The sequence below is a fragment of the Nuphar pumila genome, chromosome 8 (genome assembly GCF_984573655.1).
Source record: "Nuphar pumila chromosome 8, dmNupPumi1.hap1.1, whole genome shotgun sequence".
In the NCBI taxonomy this organism is placed as follows: Eukaryota; Viridiplantae; Streptophyta; class Magnoliopsida; order Nymphaeales; family Nymphaeaceae; genus Nuphar; species Nuphar pumila.
In genome coordinates, this window is record NC_143256.1 from 98,155,944 (window position 1) to 98,175,331 (window position 19,388).

At 36.2% G+C, this 19,388-nt stretch overlaps 1 protein-coding gene across 4 annotated transcripts in view; it reads left to right on the top strand.

The window, feature by feature from the left end:
- LOC149830032 (ASI1-immunoprecipitated protein 3-like) overlaps positions 1-19,388 on the top strand; it is a 164,687-nt gene that overhangs the window by 102,483 nt on the left and 42,816 nt on the right. For all 4 annotated transcript variants that reach the window (XM_090016269.1, XM_090016272.1, XM_090016270.1 and 1 more), the window contains exons 4-7: positions 581-715; positions 2,759-2,842; positions 12,877-12,939; positions 13,160-13,246. In XM_090016269.1, the coding sequence (XP_089872395.1) occupies positions 581-715; positions 2,759-2,842; positions 12,877-12,939; positions 13,160-13,246 (369 nt within the window). The remainder of the gene's footprint in view (positions 1-580; positions 716-2,758; positions 2,843-12,876; positions 12,940-13,159; positions 13,247-19,388) is intronic.

The window sequence follows — 19,388 nt, forward strand, 5'->3', positions numbered from 1 at the left end:
TCGCACTCGCACCCAGGTGGGTGCAACACTTGGACACAACTTCCTTTCTGGTAGATGAAGTCAACCACACTGAGGTCCATTTCTATCCAAATGTAGATTCAGTTAACCCTAATCAAGTCCATTTTTATCTATATTATATATATATATATATATATATATATATATATATATATATATATATATATATATAAATATATAAATGCACACAAATACACATAGTGTTAACTTAAAACTATATATATATATATATATATATATATATATATATATATATATATATATATATATATATATATATATATATATATATATAGTTTTTTAAAAGTGCCGCATCGCCGCACCCGCACCTACCAGATTTCTTTTTCATTTTTGTTTCATATTGTTGTTTTAAATTTCTGTGTGGAGCTGGTGTATGATTCAGGATATCCATCTTGCTTATGGTTTCCATATTGTGTATTTGTTGGTAAATATATCAGTTAGAAGCACATATTCAATATGCTGGCGATGTTGTGGAGAATCAATGGCATGTTTGCTCTTTTATTTTTCTTAATGCCTTGATGAAATGAGGTCATTCTTTTAGGGTGAGGAAAGCGTTCGTTGGCCAGATGCTGCTGTTTCAGCTGTTACTGCTCTTGAAAAGGCTTCACATGAGAGTCTTGGCTCAGACCTTCAAAAGTATAACCAAAAGATGCGGCAGTTGATTTTCAACCTTAAGGTTTACATCTGCATTTCTTGCATCCACATTTCTTCACTAACTTTTTGTGATGTATAAGTAGGTTTCTGTATTGTCATGTATTTGCATTCCAAATGCATCATCTTGAAAAATATGCATGACATCTGATAAGTGATCTTCTGATTTAGGCAACTAGCGTCCAGATGCTTTTTACATAGGTAGAGTAGGCTGTGCAGCTGTATATGCCCTAGATTATGGTCCTTGGCTTTGTTGATATTATCTTCTTCTGCTGGACTTCTTTTGCTTGTTAAATTTTTTTATTCTTTGTTATGCAGTATATTATGAATCCTTGGCGTAGGTGAATAGCTGGATAATCTGTCTAGTTTATGCAAAAAATGAGCCACGTTCTTCTTGCTCTAAACCAAGTGCACTGCAAATTGTTGTTTGTGTTAACAAGGAAGAGATTTGAAGCAATATTAGCTACTAGTGGGTATTAATCAGTAATTTGAGTTTGTAGCCTTTGATGATGAAGATCAGACTGTTAGAAAAATTCTTGCTTAACAATGCCAGAGAAGGTAGGATGAGTTTGTCTCGAAGGTGGTCTTCTGGAAATCACTAAGGACTTATCAAGCAAAGCCATTAGCTGAATTGAGGAAACATGTCCATTTGAATCTTTCTGAAATGATGGCATCTATGTCACATAGGTAGGGGTGTCAACGGTTTGGGTTTACCCGGACCAGACCCAGACCCAGACCCAGACCCAGACCCAGACCAAACCTTATAGGGTCTGGGTATGGTGATAAATAAGAAGACTCGATTAACACACAGGTCCGATTAATACATGCATCCGGGTATAGTTTGTGACATTTTATACCAGACCCGGGCCCGACCCGAGTTCCGATTAAGACCTGCAATTTTCAATGTCAAAATGATAAAAAAATACTATTTTACCGGGTATGGTTCATGTAGTTCTTATTGGGTCCAGGTATGGTTTCTCTTATAGTGGACCCGATTAGACCCAGGTCTGGACCCAATACCATACCCGATAATCGGGTCCAAGTCTGGTTCCACCTGGGTCCGAACCAAACCCGACCCGTTGACACCCCCTACACATCGGTACGGTTGTGGATGCGGGTGCTGGTGTGGATGCAGCGATGCAGAACTTTCAGTTTCGTTCCATTTATGTCTGGGATATGCAACTTACATTGCATTTTTTCCATTTTCTTAAAAACAAATCGGTTCTTTATTGTGCTTGTATGGCATATCTTAAGAGCTATGTCACACTGACACGTCATTTTGACTCCTGATCTATATATATTTATACAAGTCATATTGAAAATTTCAATAAAATGGGTGTATCCCCGTATTCAGAGTCCAAATTTATGTGACATAGCTTTAGAGTTATGATGCGTTTTCCTACCAATTATTTTGAATTTTGTTTTCATTTGGTACTGATGACTTCCTAGTTTTAAAGTGTAACCACAAATATTGGTCTCGGCTATATCTCAGCAAGGCAATTTCTCGCAATGTCAGGTTTAGTTGGTCAATCTTGCGAAAATCTTGATGATTAAAAAATTTATAAAAAACATAAAAATAGCAGAAAGAAGTAAGACAATAACAAGAATTGCTTAAGATATATATAATAAAATACACATAATAAAATAAATAAATAAATAAAAATATAAAAAGAAGAAGAAAAAAACATACTTAAGATATAGAAAAGAAGTAAAAAATAAAAAGTAACTGATAATATCGTGATATGTGATAATTTGATTTTTTGATATTTTCAACATATCCCGAGATTTTGCCTTTAATATCATTTTATGAATTTACATCAATATTATTGCGATATTTTCAAAATATCGCCAATATCTGTTACTGTGATTTAAAGATGCATGTTCTAGAAGTGTATTTGCACCTTTTTGTTTTGTTTTTGTTGGAGAAACATATTGTTAATTTTTCTTTGAAGTCCTTTGGTGCTTACTTGCAGTTGCTGCTTATGTAATTCTTGCTAATATATATCTTGCATGAAGTGCCTCAAGTTCTTATTCCATGTGACATTGATGACCTAAAAACAACTTTCAGAACAATGCTCTGCTGGCAAGGCGTTTGCTAGACAAAGAATTGGAACCATCTGTTATTTTGAACATGTCTCCCACTGAACTGAAGGTAGTGCATCCATGTACTCACTTCAATTTATCTTATTTACTGATTTATATGTGTCACATATTGTGCAAAGTGCATTTTGATTCTCAACTAGGCCATTGGTATTATTAACTGCTCTCATATGGTAATAAAACGTGAATCTGTATGTTCATGGAGTTCTGTTTCTGTATGTGTGACTTTGTGTGTACCTACAAATAATTCTGTTTTATTCCAAATTCCGTTCATGTTCAACTGAGCTGCGTATATTACATGTCCTGAAGGAATTTTTTTGTCTCTATTCTTCCTTAGGAAATGCTTCCTCAGCTTTTATTATTTTATTTTGAAGATAACAATGGTAACAAGTGTAGAAATTGTTAATGGTATTGATATGTAAAGGAATGGGAAATTTTCCTTTAGATGACAAATATTTAAGTATATTGTGTGCCAAAACTAAAACCCTTCACAAAACAAAGTGTTGAACAGAATGAAAGATAAACTGCAATTTTGCGGTTAAGGGCGTAAAAGATCTCTAAAAGTTGAAATTTTATTATTCCCCTATATATTGGAAAATTTCACAATAGTAACGTTGAACATTTAAATTTCTTGTGATTTTTGTCAAGTGCCAAAGCATACACATCTCTATATACATGTATCAATATTTGAAACTTTCAAACAAGCTGATTTAGGGTTGATAATCATTTTAGAGCACAATGCAAACTTTTAAAGGACTTTCCATTTGATGTCGTATCAATTGCGATATGTGATACACACGGACCTGAGAATTTTGAGAGTTCTGAACAAGGAGGTTTGAGAATTTGGCGACCTTAGAATTTTCATAATCAACTGTATATGGATTTTTGGTTAGTGAAGGATTGGAAGGAGAATATAGAAGCAGTTTATAAATTCGCCTCGATGGAGTGTGACTAGTCCGTTAGCATCACAGACGTTCAGCAAGGAAATTGAAGTGAGAGGAGTGCTGCTGCTGTACCATGACTAGGAAATGGAACACATGCACATGTATTGTGTTCCACTTTGATGCATATATTTGTAATATTTTTGTTGAATGTTAAACTTGAAAAATCTACCAGTAAGTATGATATCTGGAGTAGACTGGATAAAACAACTGCAAAAAGAAAAATCAAATATATGGTTTTAAAGGTGCATGAAGTGCCACAATGTCAATTGCTAAAGTTGGCCAAGGTGCAGGTGGATGTGACTCAAAACCAAGGTTGTAAGGTATCGTATCATTACCCATATGGGTCGGGTCCAAAATAAGATATGTATCGTATCGTATCATAAATCATAAATTTTTAATAAAATTTTCAAAAAATTCTAAAAAAATCATGAAAAATTAGCAAAAATTCATAACGAATAAAACAACCATGAATTTCACAAAATACTACCATAAAATCACATATGAAGCATTTATGTATCTATGAGCTGCATAAGACATCATAACCAAGTTTTTAAAAAAATAACACATGAAACAATAACCAAATTAAAAATATACCATCAATCATCATCATTATCTTCTTCTTCTTCTTTTCCTCCTACTTCGACATTCACATCATCTCCAATGTACGTGGTTTGTAGTCACTTACATTGAATGTGAATAATTTCTTTCTTCTTGGGGTGCTTCATGAAGAGGTATACATGGAACATCCACCGGGGTATGCAGAAGGAAATCCTCACGCTACAATACTTCGATTGAAGAAAGCCCTTTAAGGCCTCAAGCAAGTGTCACAGGCATGATTTGAAACCTTTAGTAGTGCCCTACGCAGCCTTGGCTTTATCCGAAGTTAGTGTGAATAATCTTTGTTTCTCCATCATGACATGCAATATATCAAGGTGGTCTTGGTGTAGTTGATGACATCATCATTACAGGAAGTGATACCTTTCGGATTATGAAGCTAAAGAAACTCCTCAGCTCCAAGTTTCATATGAAAGACCTGGGAGTCTTAGATATTTCTTGGGTGTCGAAGTTAACAGGAGGCACTAGTACATAACTCTCACACAACACAAATATGCTCTTAACCTCCTTAATAGGTTTGGTATGTTGGATTGCAAACCTGTCTCCACGCCTGTAGCAGTGAACACTAAGTTGGTTATGAGGGAGCCGAATGTTGAAGTTGTTGATGAACCACAAGTTTTTCATAGCTTAGTTGGTGTGCTGCAATACCTCACATTCATTTGTCCAAACTTGATTTTTGCTGTAAGTCAAGTCTCACAATTTATGTATAAGCCCAAGAAGAGTCATATGGCGGCAACCAAAAGAATATTAAGGCACATTAAAGTCCCAATAAGAGCTCAAGTCTTTCTCTTTTGATATAGGCGTACTCAAATGTTGACTGGGTGGGAGATCTCGTGACTAAACGATCTGTGACAGGGTATGGAGCAGAGTTACCAGAAGCTTCTTAGATAGGTGGGAAGCTCACTTCTCGGAAACTCGCTTCGGAAGAACGATACTCCACTCTTCCGAAACTTGATGAGAACCTCGATTTCTTCACGCTTCTCCTATGCTTTCCACATGCTTCATCTATTCTTCTTATATGTTTTCCTACTCAACTTTTCATGTTTTTTTATGTGTTTTCTCTCACTCTTCTTAATCACTTTCATGTGTTTTCTCTAAATTGGTAGTCATTATTTTTAGATTTTGTTAAAATTTTAATTTTTACACTAAAAAAATCATGAAATTTAATATTAGTCACTTTATTTTAGTTTTTATTTGCGGTTCATTTTGATTCTCATTCAATTCTTATATTTCTTTTTTAATATTCCTCGCTTCCCGCTTCCTATACATTTTAAAATACATCGCTTCTCGCTTCCGCTTCCCGTATCGTTTCTCGCTTTCACTTCCTAGTCTGGCAACCTTGGTATGGAGTATTTCTTGGTAATCATCTTGTATCATGGGCTAGTCGTAAGCAACGAACCACGACCGATCTAGCATAGAAGCAGAGTATAGGGCAATGACAGTTGTCACTGCAGAAGTCTTATGGATACGTCATCTTCTCTTCTCCCTACGTCAACCTGTTACTGGATCCCTATTATTTTGTGACAATAGGAGTGCCATTACCATTGCTTCCAATCCAGTTCAGCATGGGAAGATGAAGCATATTGAGTTAGATCAACACTTTATACGGAAGAAAATTGAAAGCAAAGAGATTCAGCCCTTCTTTATCAAAGGTGAAGAACAAGCCGCAAATTTATATACCAAGTTGTTAACTTGTGCAAGGCATTGGTTCCTTAAGACCAAACTCTCTCTGGTTATAAGTAACCCATGTTCAGTTTGAGGGGGCGTGTTAAGAATATGTATTATAGTGTGTAAGGGTATTTTCATCACATTTGTACCTTAGTGTAAAATTGTAATTTACCTTTATGTGCAGGGGCATTCTTGTACACCATCTATATATACACATAGAGTTGGGCGTGACTTAAAGGTTGGCATGACCCTTGCTGCATTTATTTTCCCATAAACTTTTCTCTTTTTCTTTCTCTTTCTCGTGAGGTAGCAGGGGGCCTTAATCCCAAAGTGTTATTTCTGTCAATCATGTCTTTTGTAACGCCTAGCATAGCAGGTGTTACAATCAGACCTGGGTTTGCACCTTTGTCAGACCCAAATCTGATCAGACATGGATCAAAGTTGACCTAGGTTAGGTTCATACCTAGGGGTGGCAAAACCTGACACGACCCGCCAACCTGCCTCTTAGGCGGGTTCGGGTTGGGCTTAAGCCAACCCGTTTAATAAACGGGTCGACCCGCCTAAGCCGTTTATTAAACGGGTCAGGTTCGGGTTGGGGGTATGCCAACCCGGCTGACCCATTTAATAAACGGGTTAGGTGGGCGGGTCAACCCGCCAACCCGATCCGTCGACCCGACCCGTCAACCCGACCCGCCAACCTGACTCGTCAACCTGACCCGCCAACCTGAGAACCCGTTTACCCGACCCAACCCATTTATTAAATGGGTTGGCGGGTCGTGTCGGGTTACCCGTTTATTAAACGTGTAACAACCACAAATTTTATACTAAAACTTAAGAATTATGTGGATTTGGGCCTAGGATCCGTTATTGGATCCAAAAGAAAAATGCGCATATTAGAGTATTTTAGTAATATTATATAAATAAATATTTAAGAATTTAGATATTTCAAATCCACGGTTCGGACCCAAGTGGATCCAACCCCTGGGTCCACTGCTGTTCAAGCGACCCGGACCCAAATCAAATTGGGTCCAGCATTTCGGGTTGGGGGTCGGACCCGGACCCGACCCACTCCCTGTAAAGTTTTAATACAGGGAGGGATAAAAAGGGGAGGGCAACCCGATATGGGTTGCCCGATACACGTAACAAGAGGGGGGGGAAAACCCCTCCCCTGACGTATCGAGCGTTAGGGTTCAGTGGAACCCTAACGCGTAAGGATGAGGAGGTGGGGGAGCACACCGCAGCCGCCGGACAGGTAAGATTTCCTCCCTTTTCGGGAGGCCACCCACCTACAATAGGGGACCCCCGAACCTCTCTTTCTCTCTCTCTTTCTCTCGCTGTCCCATTCTCTCTCTCACTCTCTTCTACCTCTCTAAACTTCGAATCACCCTCCGATCTCGGGCTGCAGCTCGAGGCCTTGCAGTGAAGAGCCAACCTCGTCGGTGGTGGTGCTGTCCAGGCCGACCGACCCCTCTCGTGGATGCCGCAACAACCTCGCCGGATAATGGTAGGTTACTGTTTTTTTTCTGTAGGTAACTCGCGTGTTGGGGGTGTGAGTGAGTGGGAAGGGGGAATCGAAAATCCCCAAATCACGGGGGGTGTTGTGACAGTTGGGGATTTCAGTAAATCCCACGCCGGAAAACCCCCAAACCCTAACCCTAAAGTCCCAAATCCAAATCGATTTGGGTGGGGGTTCGACTCTTGGTTGTATACTGTAATACATTTTATGAATTTTAGTTATATCAGTTACCATTATAATGCACAAGTTGTTAAAATGTGAAAGGGTTCCTAAATAATAGAAATTTACTTGTAGCAGGTTAGCCGATCCCTTGAGTCTGGTTCATTTAAGATTACATAACAATGGTTATCAAACTCCTGTGATGCTTAACTGAATCTGTGTAAATGAGTAAAGTCTAACCTGTTATCAGATTTCCTTTCCGGTCATTTCTCTATTAATATGCTATTATTAATTGCTATTAAGTCTGAATACCTATGTGTTAACTACCTGTAACCAGACTTTAGTCATTTTTATCAGAATTGAATTCCTCTGATTTCATGTGTACAGTGATGACATTTGTGTATCATTAAAGTAGGTATACTTTAGGAAATTCCTGGTAATCATACATATAGTCAGGGTTTGAACCCTTAGGGTGTTCGACAGAAAATGGATTTGGGTTTTTCCTGAATAAATGGTATTAGGAACTGTGATAAAATCATTGTGGGATGATTCATGTTTCATTCTTGTATATGCATGATTCATGATTATATTGATCAACAGGGTGACTGGAATAAATGTTCAACATTTATGAGCTAAGGTAGAAGTCACAATGATTATTTGAGGTTGTGCAAGGTTGCAGCGGCGCCATACAGCTTATGGTTCTGTGATATTTACCAGTATATTTGTGACTAAAACAGATTGGGGTTATGCGATTATGCTGCATGGCTTTCAAGATAAAAATAAAAAAATAAATAAAACAAAAAAAAAACTGGTTGCCGGTTCTCAGGGTTGAAACGGCTGATCGGAATTGGTGATATGTTTAAACAGTAAATTGTGAGTTTGCATGATTGACATATTAAAATAGTAAATCAGGAATATGTGTTTTGTTAAAATAACAAATCTCTAAGAGTATGACAGTCTAGAGATGTTATGCTATTTTGATGGTTGTAATACTAGAGCAATACGTTAATTTGGGGTTTTCTATTAAGTCTGAAGTTTTCTATTAGTTTGTTAGATGTGATCAGATCTGAGTACTTGAAACCATGTATAAGAGTGTATAATTGTATGCATGATGTTGGGTGAAATTCTATATGTTGCAGTCTCATAAGTTTCTTTCTCATAGTTAAAGTATGCTGGATGTGATTTGTTTAAGTGGAATTCATTGTTTTCTCAGAATAAATTGGATTAAATCATGTGCTTCTTAGTGATGTTCGAGATAGATTATCTGGTATGTCTTGTTCGGTCGATGTTGCAATATGCTGTTAATATTGTCATTTGATATTCTATAACCAATAAAAGATAGTTTCACTTAGTAGGGTATTACATTGGAAAACCTTGCCTAATGGACAAAATGGGTTGAATACCCGATACGGGTATTGGAACTATTAGCTTGTAGGCTATGGCAATGAAACTGATGAAAGAACTTATTATAAATGATTGAATGTCTAACTGGTTTAAAGACACCGGGCATTGTGCTTGACTGGTTTAAAGGCACCGGAGCACCTAGGGTGGGTTATGAAATCAATATGGCAAATAAATGGGGACTGCCCTATTTCACCTTAGTAAAATGACTAAGGTTAGGAATTCTACTGCTGTGGTAGTGGGGGAAGTTGGGGAAAATACCCCGTACTTCGGAAAATAAATTAAATGAAAAGATTAACCCACTCAGTTCTTGAGCTTACCTTGGAGAGGGTAGGTGGTACAAAACTCTGGGGACACATGTTTTGGTTTCGAGCGTAAAGCAACTCGTTGGTCCCAGTCCTCAGAGTTGGGGGACCCGGACTACCAATATATCCTAGGTGGTAGCTCTTTTGTTCTTCTGCAGAAGTTAGGGATGCATCCTGTTTTGGTTTTGGCCTTTGGGAGTTTCTCTCGGTCACTGGCCGCTCCCTTGGGATTTTCAGTCACAGTTAGAATGTTCGGGTTAATAAAACAACCTTGAATAATATACCCCCGAACGTTCTCTTCTGTGATGGTTGCCTTGGCCCGTGTGTACCCGTGGGATAAGAAAAGATAAACATCAACTAGAACAGTTAGGTATCACTGTGTGGAGTCATTAAAGAGACATTTGCATACTTTTTCATCATGCTTTATATTCGATGCTTATGAGGAAACAACATCCTAAACTGTGCATATATTAGTTAATTGAATTCATATTATGGATGTTATATAGATGTTATTCATGTTAGTGTAAGTTCTGCTTTATTTGCTTAATACCTCGCTTAATTGTTGTAGTTGCATAACGTGCTTTTTGTGATTTAGTATAACTGTTATATAATCTACTTTTTTTTATTTAGATATATGTCTGTTATTGCTGTTGCATCGACTTCCTTATGTGTTTATGTATAGACTGAAAATCAAACACGACACCCACATCACACACCTGACACATGATCTACTTGCCAGAATAATTACAGTTTTCCTACTTAGACGTGGTAGTCTAATTCCTATAATTTTTATCATTTTCAGGCACAGAGTAGTCCATGAGCGAAGCAGGATGAGGCGTTGACCAGGACTGGGTCTATTTGTTCCCTGGCGGTCCTAATTGCTTTTTGATTGAAATTTTTGTTTTAAGACTGATGATGTGATAAACTCTGTTTGGATTCTATTATTATTGAAATAAAAATAAATGGTGTGGTTGCTTTTACCTTCCTGTATCGTTCTGAAATGCTTAACCCTAGAATCATTTGTTGGTTTCATAAAAAAAAAAATCCTGAAAAATCTGGGTTAAAATTTTGGGGCGTTACAAAACGGGTCGGGTTCGTGTTTGCCACAACCGACCCGTTTAATAAACGGGTCAGGTTCGGGTTGAGGTATGCTGACCCGCCAACCCACCAACCTGACACGATTGCCACCCCTATTTATACTTGGGTTATGTTTTGACGCAAGTCTAACTCAGACTTGGGTCAAAGCAAATAATTTTGAATTTGATCTGGATCAAAGTAGACTTGGGTTTGTTTTGGCCTAGGTTTGTTTTAGACCTGGGACTACGAATACCCAAGTCTGATTTGACTCAGACCTGGGTCAAAGTAAACCCAGCTTGACTATATATATCCACACCGTTGCCACCAAGTTTTTTGAAATTGCCATGATGCAGCACCTCCACTTATATGACATAGGAAAGGAGTATATTTAGGCTCAAACAACTCGTAGGGCTTGGTTTTGCTAAAAACCCAAATATTGAGGTTGATTTGATCTAAAAAATGTGAGATATAAAAACCCAAATGAGATTTTGGGGATGGAGAAGATAGAAAGTTAGAGTCAAAATGACCCTTGGGGCCTTAAAAATGGCCCTCATAAGTTGTCAGTCACCACTTTTCCGACGTCAAAAAAGGGAAAAAAGGAAATCGGTTCATACAATATAGGGTGTATCGTATGATACACATGTATCATACCATACGGTTCAATACAGCCTGATAATTGTAACCTCAATGGTGGTCATATCATATTGGCCTACAAGTCGATAATACACTGTATCGTATCGTACGATGTGATCATAGTCACCTATATCATTGATATTTGGACAATGTGGTGATATTATTGGCAAATTAAGGGAAGCCACTAATATTGCCAAAAATCAAAATATTGTGATAATATATTATCACAATATTTTTGTGATATTTTTGAAAAATCTTATTTTTATATATTTTAAGCCTGTTTTTTGTATTTTTTGTCTCTTTTGTATTTTAAAAACTTTTCAAGCTTATTTCCTATATTTTTGCAAGAAAAATAATACAAAACCTATTATTTTCTTATTATTTTTATATTTTTTAACTTTTAAAATTATTGACATTTTTCCTAGAAAAACCACTTTTTGAGAAATTTTCTTGAACTATATAGGTGACTATGGATATTATACAATACTGACAACACTAAGAAAATCTTCTTATACAACATGATCAGACGAACTAAAACATGTTTTTGACTAAACAAACCATATAAATATATCTGTAGGGCTAGATTCATACATCAAGAAAATGCGAAGGAATGAGCAGTTTGTATGGTACACTTGAGGGTAGCCAATATTCTCCAATATATATGTATATGTGCATATATGTATAGCTGTACCCCAATATGCATCCTTTTGAAAACGCCCATGTCGTTCCCTTTGTATATCCTGTAAAACACACCTGATCTATGTGACATGGTTGTTTTGAAGACTTCAATATATTTTATGACCTCCATGAATTGGATTTACTTAATCAATGTTGGAGTAGGTATTTTAGGTACCACTTATATATTTTTGGTCTGCAGCTTTGGAATCATTTGAATATTTCTTGCTGCCTTGATGTTCAGCACTCAAAGATCTCTTTACTAGGGAATGTTGCGAGGAGATATGGAAAAATAAACATATTAAAATCTTGAAATCCTATTGGTAAGATTTAAGAAAAAATAAAAAGAAAGAACATGGAAAAAGGAAGTTAAGTTTTTTGCAAAATAACAGGAAAATCTTGTTATACTGTGATACTTATATTATGTAAAATTAATTTTTTTGTGTTGTATTGAGAATGTTGTGACATTTTCAGAATTTTGTTGTATAACATCTTCAAAGTGTGATCCTTTTAATTTATGAAAGATTCTTGTGCGATATATCTTTATTAAGGAGAAAAACAACCAAGAAAAACTTGAGAGATGCGACCAGTTAAGAAAATTAAGGAACAGGCGAATGAAAATAGAGAAGATATGAAAGGAAATAGAATGATAGATGCACTAAAATTGAGAATATTTTTTAATTACTGAGGAAATCCCCCTCATCTTTTTAATCTCTAGAAGGAAAGAACTATTGATTAAAAAAATAAGATAAAAATATATAAAATTAGATAACAAGGATACAATAGAATGTGTGATTTTTTTGGCTGCTTATAGTTCCTAGGGTTCAATTTTATTGCAATTATGAGAATGGTCTATGTAGTTTTATGGCAAATTCTGTTATACTTGTCAGGATGAGGGAAATTGCAGTTCATACCTACTTGGAGTGATAAATATTCTTATGTTATGCTTGTAATGCAGGAGTCTTTTTAATACCTATCTTTGATTTTTTTTTTTTTTTAATAGTTATAAGCATCCCATCATTTTGACATATTCTGCTGTAATGAACTCAAGTTGGTTAAACTGTTAAAAATGGTTGCATGATTGTCTTTTCAGGAGGGAATAACTGCAGAAGAGAAATCAACTCAGGAGCCTCAGCAATCGGAAGAGCCGATGCAAGTGAGTGTCATTCTCTTCATGTGCTCAAAGTCCCTTCGGGAAGTGCTTGTGTTTGTTAAAAGCAGTTCAATTTCTCTCCAGAACTTGAGGGCACTTTTTTATCATGTTTCCAAGGTGCTGATTGGGTTGAACAGGGAAACTAAATAGACCAAATTTCTATTTTAGTATTCAATTTTTTGTGTTCAACCTACACACTGGTGATATTTGAACCTGGAAACAGATGACGAATGTTCGATGCAAGAGATGCATGGAGAAGAAAGTTGGAGTTTCTGACATCATTACGGTTGGCCATGGTGACAGATATCAGGTTGGTATACATGTCTTCGCTAGATTATTTGTAAATAGTAAGTCTTAAGTTGTGCATAACATGTTTACTAAGTCATTCTTGTAGTGTATAAGGGCAAACCTGTCATTATTCAGTTTCTTGTTATTGAAGTAAATGATATGAGCTTAGAGGTATTTTAGACATGGAAAAGTTGTAAACAAGAGGGAACGTCCCTTGAAGGTTTTGTATAAACTCAAATTGTAATGAAGTTTTCTACTGCCTCATTCTTGAGCCTCTCCGTTGAAACCAAAGCTGGTGTTAGAGTAGGGCCATATCCTAAGGAGAGACTGAAGGGGTGAATTTAGAAGGAAGCGAGCTTCATTCAAGGCAGATTTCTGACCAACATTGGAATTATTACACGGAGTGCAGACATCATGTTTGGGATCAGCACCTGGTGTGTAAGTTCCAGACTTGATTTGTGAGTTTTTGGCATTCAGTAGATAATCATTTTTGAAGATTTTTGAGAGAAGTTTTGTCTTGATCTGCTGAGCATTGGATTTTTTTACAGGATTTCCAATATTGGATTGGTGAGGTTTTTCTGGCCAGATTTGTAAATCTGGAAATTCTATCCCAGAATTTTGAGAGCTGGAGTTTGTCCTAGTAAGGTTATTTTTGATAGAGGACTATGGCTGGGTGCAAGATTGGATGCATTTTGGGAGATTTGAAGGGTTTCTTCATGAGTTATGACTGGCAGTGGGCTAGAATTTTGACTGTTTTGTAATTTTCGCTGTGGAACTTGTTGAGTTTTGCTGGGATGTTGATTAGAGTATTGCTGATTGTTAAAATAGAAGTGCTTGCTTTTCTTTTGTTTCTTAGTTAAAAGCTTATGTACAGTTTACTTTATTGCCCTTATGTAATATTGTAGTGTGTTTACTTACTAAGGGCATTGTTGTCATTCCTTAATAAGAGCCCTTCTATAGATAAAAGGGTCAGAGCTTGTGTGCGAGCCAAGGACAAGGGAGCTGCTGCTGCTGTTGTCGTGTGCTTCCTTCTCTCCTTTTTCTTCTTGACGTCTTTGAGGAGGTGCCCATATCACGAGTTGCAAGATCGTGAAGGCAGCTGCATTGTGGGTGATGCATGTTCACTTGAAGGTGTTTTTTAGGGATTTATGAAACAGATTTGAGGTGTTTTGGAGCTGGGATGAAGAAGTTAGGGTTTTTTTTCTTGTTTTTGGTTGCTGCCCCCTGCAGATTTGAAAAACTGAGCACTCAGTCAAAAACTGTTTCTAGCTGGGATTTCTATACCCGTTTTTGGGTTGTTTTTCTTACTGTTTGAGAGTGTGCAAAGGGGTTTTGCATTTGGAACAGGTATATGGTTGTGGGTTGAGTTTGTATGAAGGTTGATTCAAGGTGGTGACTGTGGATCAGTGTTCTGTGTTGTGAATGTTGTTTTGGCTTACAAAGGAGGCTGCCTAGCTGATTTGGGGAGTTTTCTCTGTAAGTTGAGGGTTTTCCGTAGAAGTTGTTGTGGACTGCTCACATTGTCCCACTCAATCGTGTGGATTGTGTGTGATTTGCAGTCATGGAAAGGATGATTTGGTGGCTAATATTGCAGTAAAATCTGTTGGGACAAATTACATATATTGGTCTAGACTCTTAAAGACTCATATATATGGGAAGGGACTTGGAGGATATATTAAGGGGACTAAAAGTCAACCTTCACCTGATATTGAAGGGTATGAAGCCAAGCTAGATGAGTGATTGATGTATAATGCCAGGGTTACGTCATGGATACTAAACTCTGTGATAAAGAGCATTGCTCTTAACATAAGTATGAGACTGCTGCCAAGGTATGGAAGGTCCTTGAGGAGATATATCAGCAGGTGGATGGGATTAGGTTATATCAACTGACGCAGGAGATTCATCAGTTGAGACAGGAGGAAAATTTGTTATGGAGTTTCACTCTACTATGGGTCATATTTGGGAATCATTGGATATGATGGAGCCTTCTTCTCCAGTCATTACAAATAAGGCCATCTCTGCTTATCTTGAACTTAAGAAGGAAGAAAGTAGGGTGATTGAGTTTCTGATGGCACTCAGATATGAGTTTGACAACGTTAGGAGTGCCTTTCTCCATAGAGACCCGCTCCCAACCGGTGGTGGGAGAACTTATTGCTGAGGAGAGGAAGAACAAGTGTACCAATGGAGCAGCAAATGGAGATTCTGTGTTGTCTGTAGCCAGGGGAGCTTATGCTAAAGGTGAAGCCAGACAAGGACAAACCCCTAACTCATTCCGTAAGGACCTTAGTCAGATCACATGCTATGAGTGTGGGGTAAAGGTCAGATAAGGGCCTTTTGTCCTGAATTGAAGAAGAATAGGGCAGTGCAGGATAATAGAGGATATGTGGGGAGGCGCCTTGCTCAGAACATTACTGGACTGGTGACTGATGTAAGTTAATAGGCGGAAATACAAATAGAAAGTGATAACACTTGAAGATCCAATAAATGACATGAAATCACACGCACATAAAGTGCAAATACACAAACCCACTAAGGGGAACTCACAAGCACGTAAAGTGCAATTACATAAACCCACAAAGGGGTAATGCCAAAAGGCTAAAAAAGAATAATTTTATTAATAGAGTCTAAAACACTCTACAAAGAATGAGAGAAAAGATAACTAAAAGAGCTGGGAACACCCCCTTGGGCCTCCCGCATATGGAGATGTTGGGGAGCCCCAACGGTCCAATAGTGCCCCCCCCCCCCCCCCCCCCCTTTATGAACAAAATAAAAAAACAAAAAAATAAAAAGGAAAAAAAAGTTGTTTTAATAAAAACAACTTTTACAATATATGAAAAGACCAAAATACCCCTATCGGGTATTTTGGAGTAAATAGAGAAATACACACACACACACACATATATATATATATATATATATATATATATATATATATATATATATATATATATATATATATATATATATATATATATATATAACACGCCCCCTCAAACTTTTTGTGGGGAGGACGAAAAGTTTGAAAATACAATAATGTAGGATTCCAAGTCTTCAAGAATCTTAAATGGAAATCTCCATCTCGCATATCAGAGAATTTTGCAAATGTTAGCCTTCAATTGTCTTTAATGGTGATCATCTCCTAGCACCTTCATTGACTATCTCCATGATGTATCAAAGGTACTCTTCCATCTCATATTCAAGAACCTGATGAACAAACCAGAGAGTTCCAAGTATATAAGAAAAAATATCTTTGTCGAATATAATTTAAAAGACAAGAATAAAATATTTCAAACAAGATATATCAACTCATTTTTCAAGAAACCATAACATTGTTCAAGAGAAAATTCGATTATTAAAGAACATATGATTCATCAAAAGAGATAAAACAGTAGTGCATAAAAAAAATATTTTACGCATTTCAATCAAGCACCATGAGAAAATATCATTAAGAGGATCAAGCTCAAAGAAACTTGATAAACTCACTATATTATTAAAGAAAGATATGTGCATAAAGGCACAAGAAATTGCTCACAAAGGAGAAAACATGCACACATGCATAGAAATAAATTCTTTATTGAAAGAGAGTAAACATCACAAAAGATTTAGAAAGATCTAATTAACTTCATATGCATCATGCAATTAAAGTATTTTTAATGCACATAAAAAAGATAACTATAAAATGCATATAACAAGCATGAATCTAATCTAAAAATCAAGTACCTTTAGTTATAACAATACTCAAGTATTTATTTAAGGGACATACAGTACACAAGAAGACTCATAATATGAGTATGTGAAAAAGTTTTATCTATAAACATCTTTCATTGAAATAAACAGTAAAAGTTTAGAAATTTCAAAGAGAGATTTTAAAAATATTATAAAATGATATTTGCAAATCAACACTAATTTGCGATAAATTTCATTCTCACAATTATCAAGAAGTGATATTTTGCAAACTTTAATAATGCAATGCAAGATGCATAAAATTATTTCAATCAATCATCTCCCATAGGAGAGAAGATGAGTTAGACAATTTTGAATATATTAAAAATTCTCAAATATTTGAAGGAGTAAATTAGAGCATTGGTTTAACCATCACAAGCAATCACCTCCTAGTTCTCCAAACCTCAAATATTAAGTGTATCAGCGACTAGACCAAGAGCATAACATCATGCTACTAAAGGGCCAAAGACACACACGAAGGTGTGTAAAAACCAGTTACTGGAAACGCCTAGGTAACTGGGGAAGCACGAAACATCGCACTTTCGAAACACGCTGAGAAGCTTGCTTTTTTTTTGGGAAGCGTGTTTCCCATTTATGGGAAGCTCGCTTTCCATTTATGGGAAACACACTTTCCATTTATGGGAAGCGTGCTTCCCCCATTTTTTTTTTCATTTTTTTTTGTATTTTTATTTTTTTTTTGTTCTTTTTTTCTCTTTTTTCGCTTCCCCCTCGGTTCCTAGGTCGCTTCCAGTTCGCTTCCTAGGTTGCTTCCGAGACGCTTTCTGATTCACTCCTAAGTCGTCCCACGCTTCCTGCTTCCTAAAATTTTGAAAGTGCCTCGCTTCTCGCTTCTGCTTTCCGTATCACTTTTCGCTCCCACTTCCTCGACTGACAACCATGGTAAAAACACCTCTTGTCTACGTATAATGACACTTGAAACGAGTGTATTAGCAACTAGAACAAGAGCACAAAGTTAACAATGGGTTAAAAAATCACACACGAAAGTGTGAATAAATCTCTTGTCTACATATAGTGATACTCAAAATCAAGTGTATCAACGACTAGAACAAGAGTACAAAGCCAACAATGGGCTAAAAATCACACACGAATGTGTGAATTAACATCTCTTGTCTACATATAATGACACTTAAAACAAGTGTATCAGCTACTAGAGCAAGAGTACAAAGGCAACAATGGGCCAAAAATCACACACGAAGGTGTGAATTAACATCTCTTGTTTACATATAATGACACTTAAAACAAGTGTATCAACTACTAGATCAAGAGTATAATCTCAATGCCAACAATGGGCTAAACACACACACGGAGGTGTGAACATACATCTTTTGTCTATATATAATGACACTTAGATAAGAGGCATAAAAAGGAGAAGACAACCGAGGTAAGAAGGCTTATAATAGAAACACAATAATGCAATTAATATCAATTTTAACCATATTTTGAAACACCATGGTTTCAAAAAATAGATAACTATCACAGATTCACATAATTAAAAGCATCCATAATAAAGTCAATGGCCAAAGAACAAATGAGTGATACAACACATTCACAATCATTGATCACACAAGTGTCAATTAGAGTCAAACTACAATTTGACAATCTAAAATGACATAACACGAGGTGCACAATAACTCACCCCAACAAACATCTCTGATTCAATAATAACAAGGTCAAGAAGATTGTTGCATCATATAAAAGTCTGTGATGGACAACACAAATGCCATAAGAAGACAATAAATACTCACGAAAAACATTTTCCAAACAAAATACTTATTTGAAAAGCAAAATTTCAAATCATCTACAATAATGGAAAACTTGGTCTCATATGCTCCTGTAATTATAATCATGTAATGAAATAGTGGTCTTCCACAAAAACACTTGAATTTCTCAAAAGAGTGTCTATCAAAGACACTTCAAACAAGACCCATAAAAAGTATAAACAAAAGAACACAACATGAAATAATAAATTTTTATTTATAATCAAAATGCTTAAGAAGCATTGATACATAATCAAGTTATGTAAAGAGCTAACTTGATTTGTTTCATAAAAAAGAACCAATTTGAACATATAAAGTTGCAAACTTACAATTTCAACAACTAAGATGAAATCATAGAAAGAGTCACATGTTCAACAAATAACAATCATGCTTATTATAAGCAATTCTTCAAAAAAATTTCATGAATACATCAATCAAAAGAGAAGTGCACTAAGACATATTACATGCAAGGGGTCTAATGACTCTTAAAAAGAAGATAAAAACAATGTATTTGATTTTGAAAGAAGCTATTTTAGATTTAACTTACAAGTCTACTATGCGACAATCAATACTTATTAAAGAGAACCAAAGCATATGTAGAGATTTTTGAAAATACAAATGCATATATTTTCATAAAGAGATTAAAGTGATTCATGTATATGC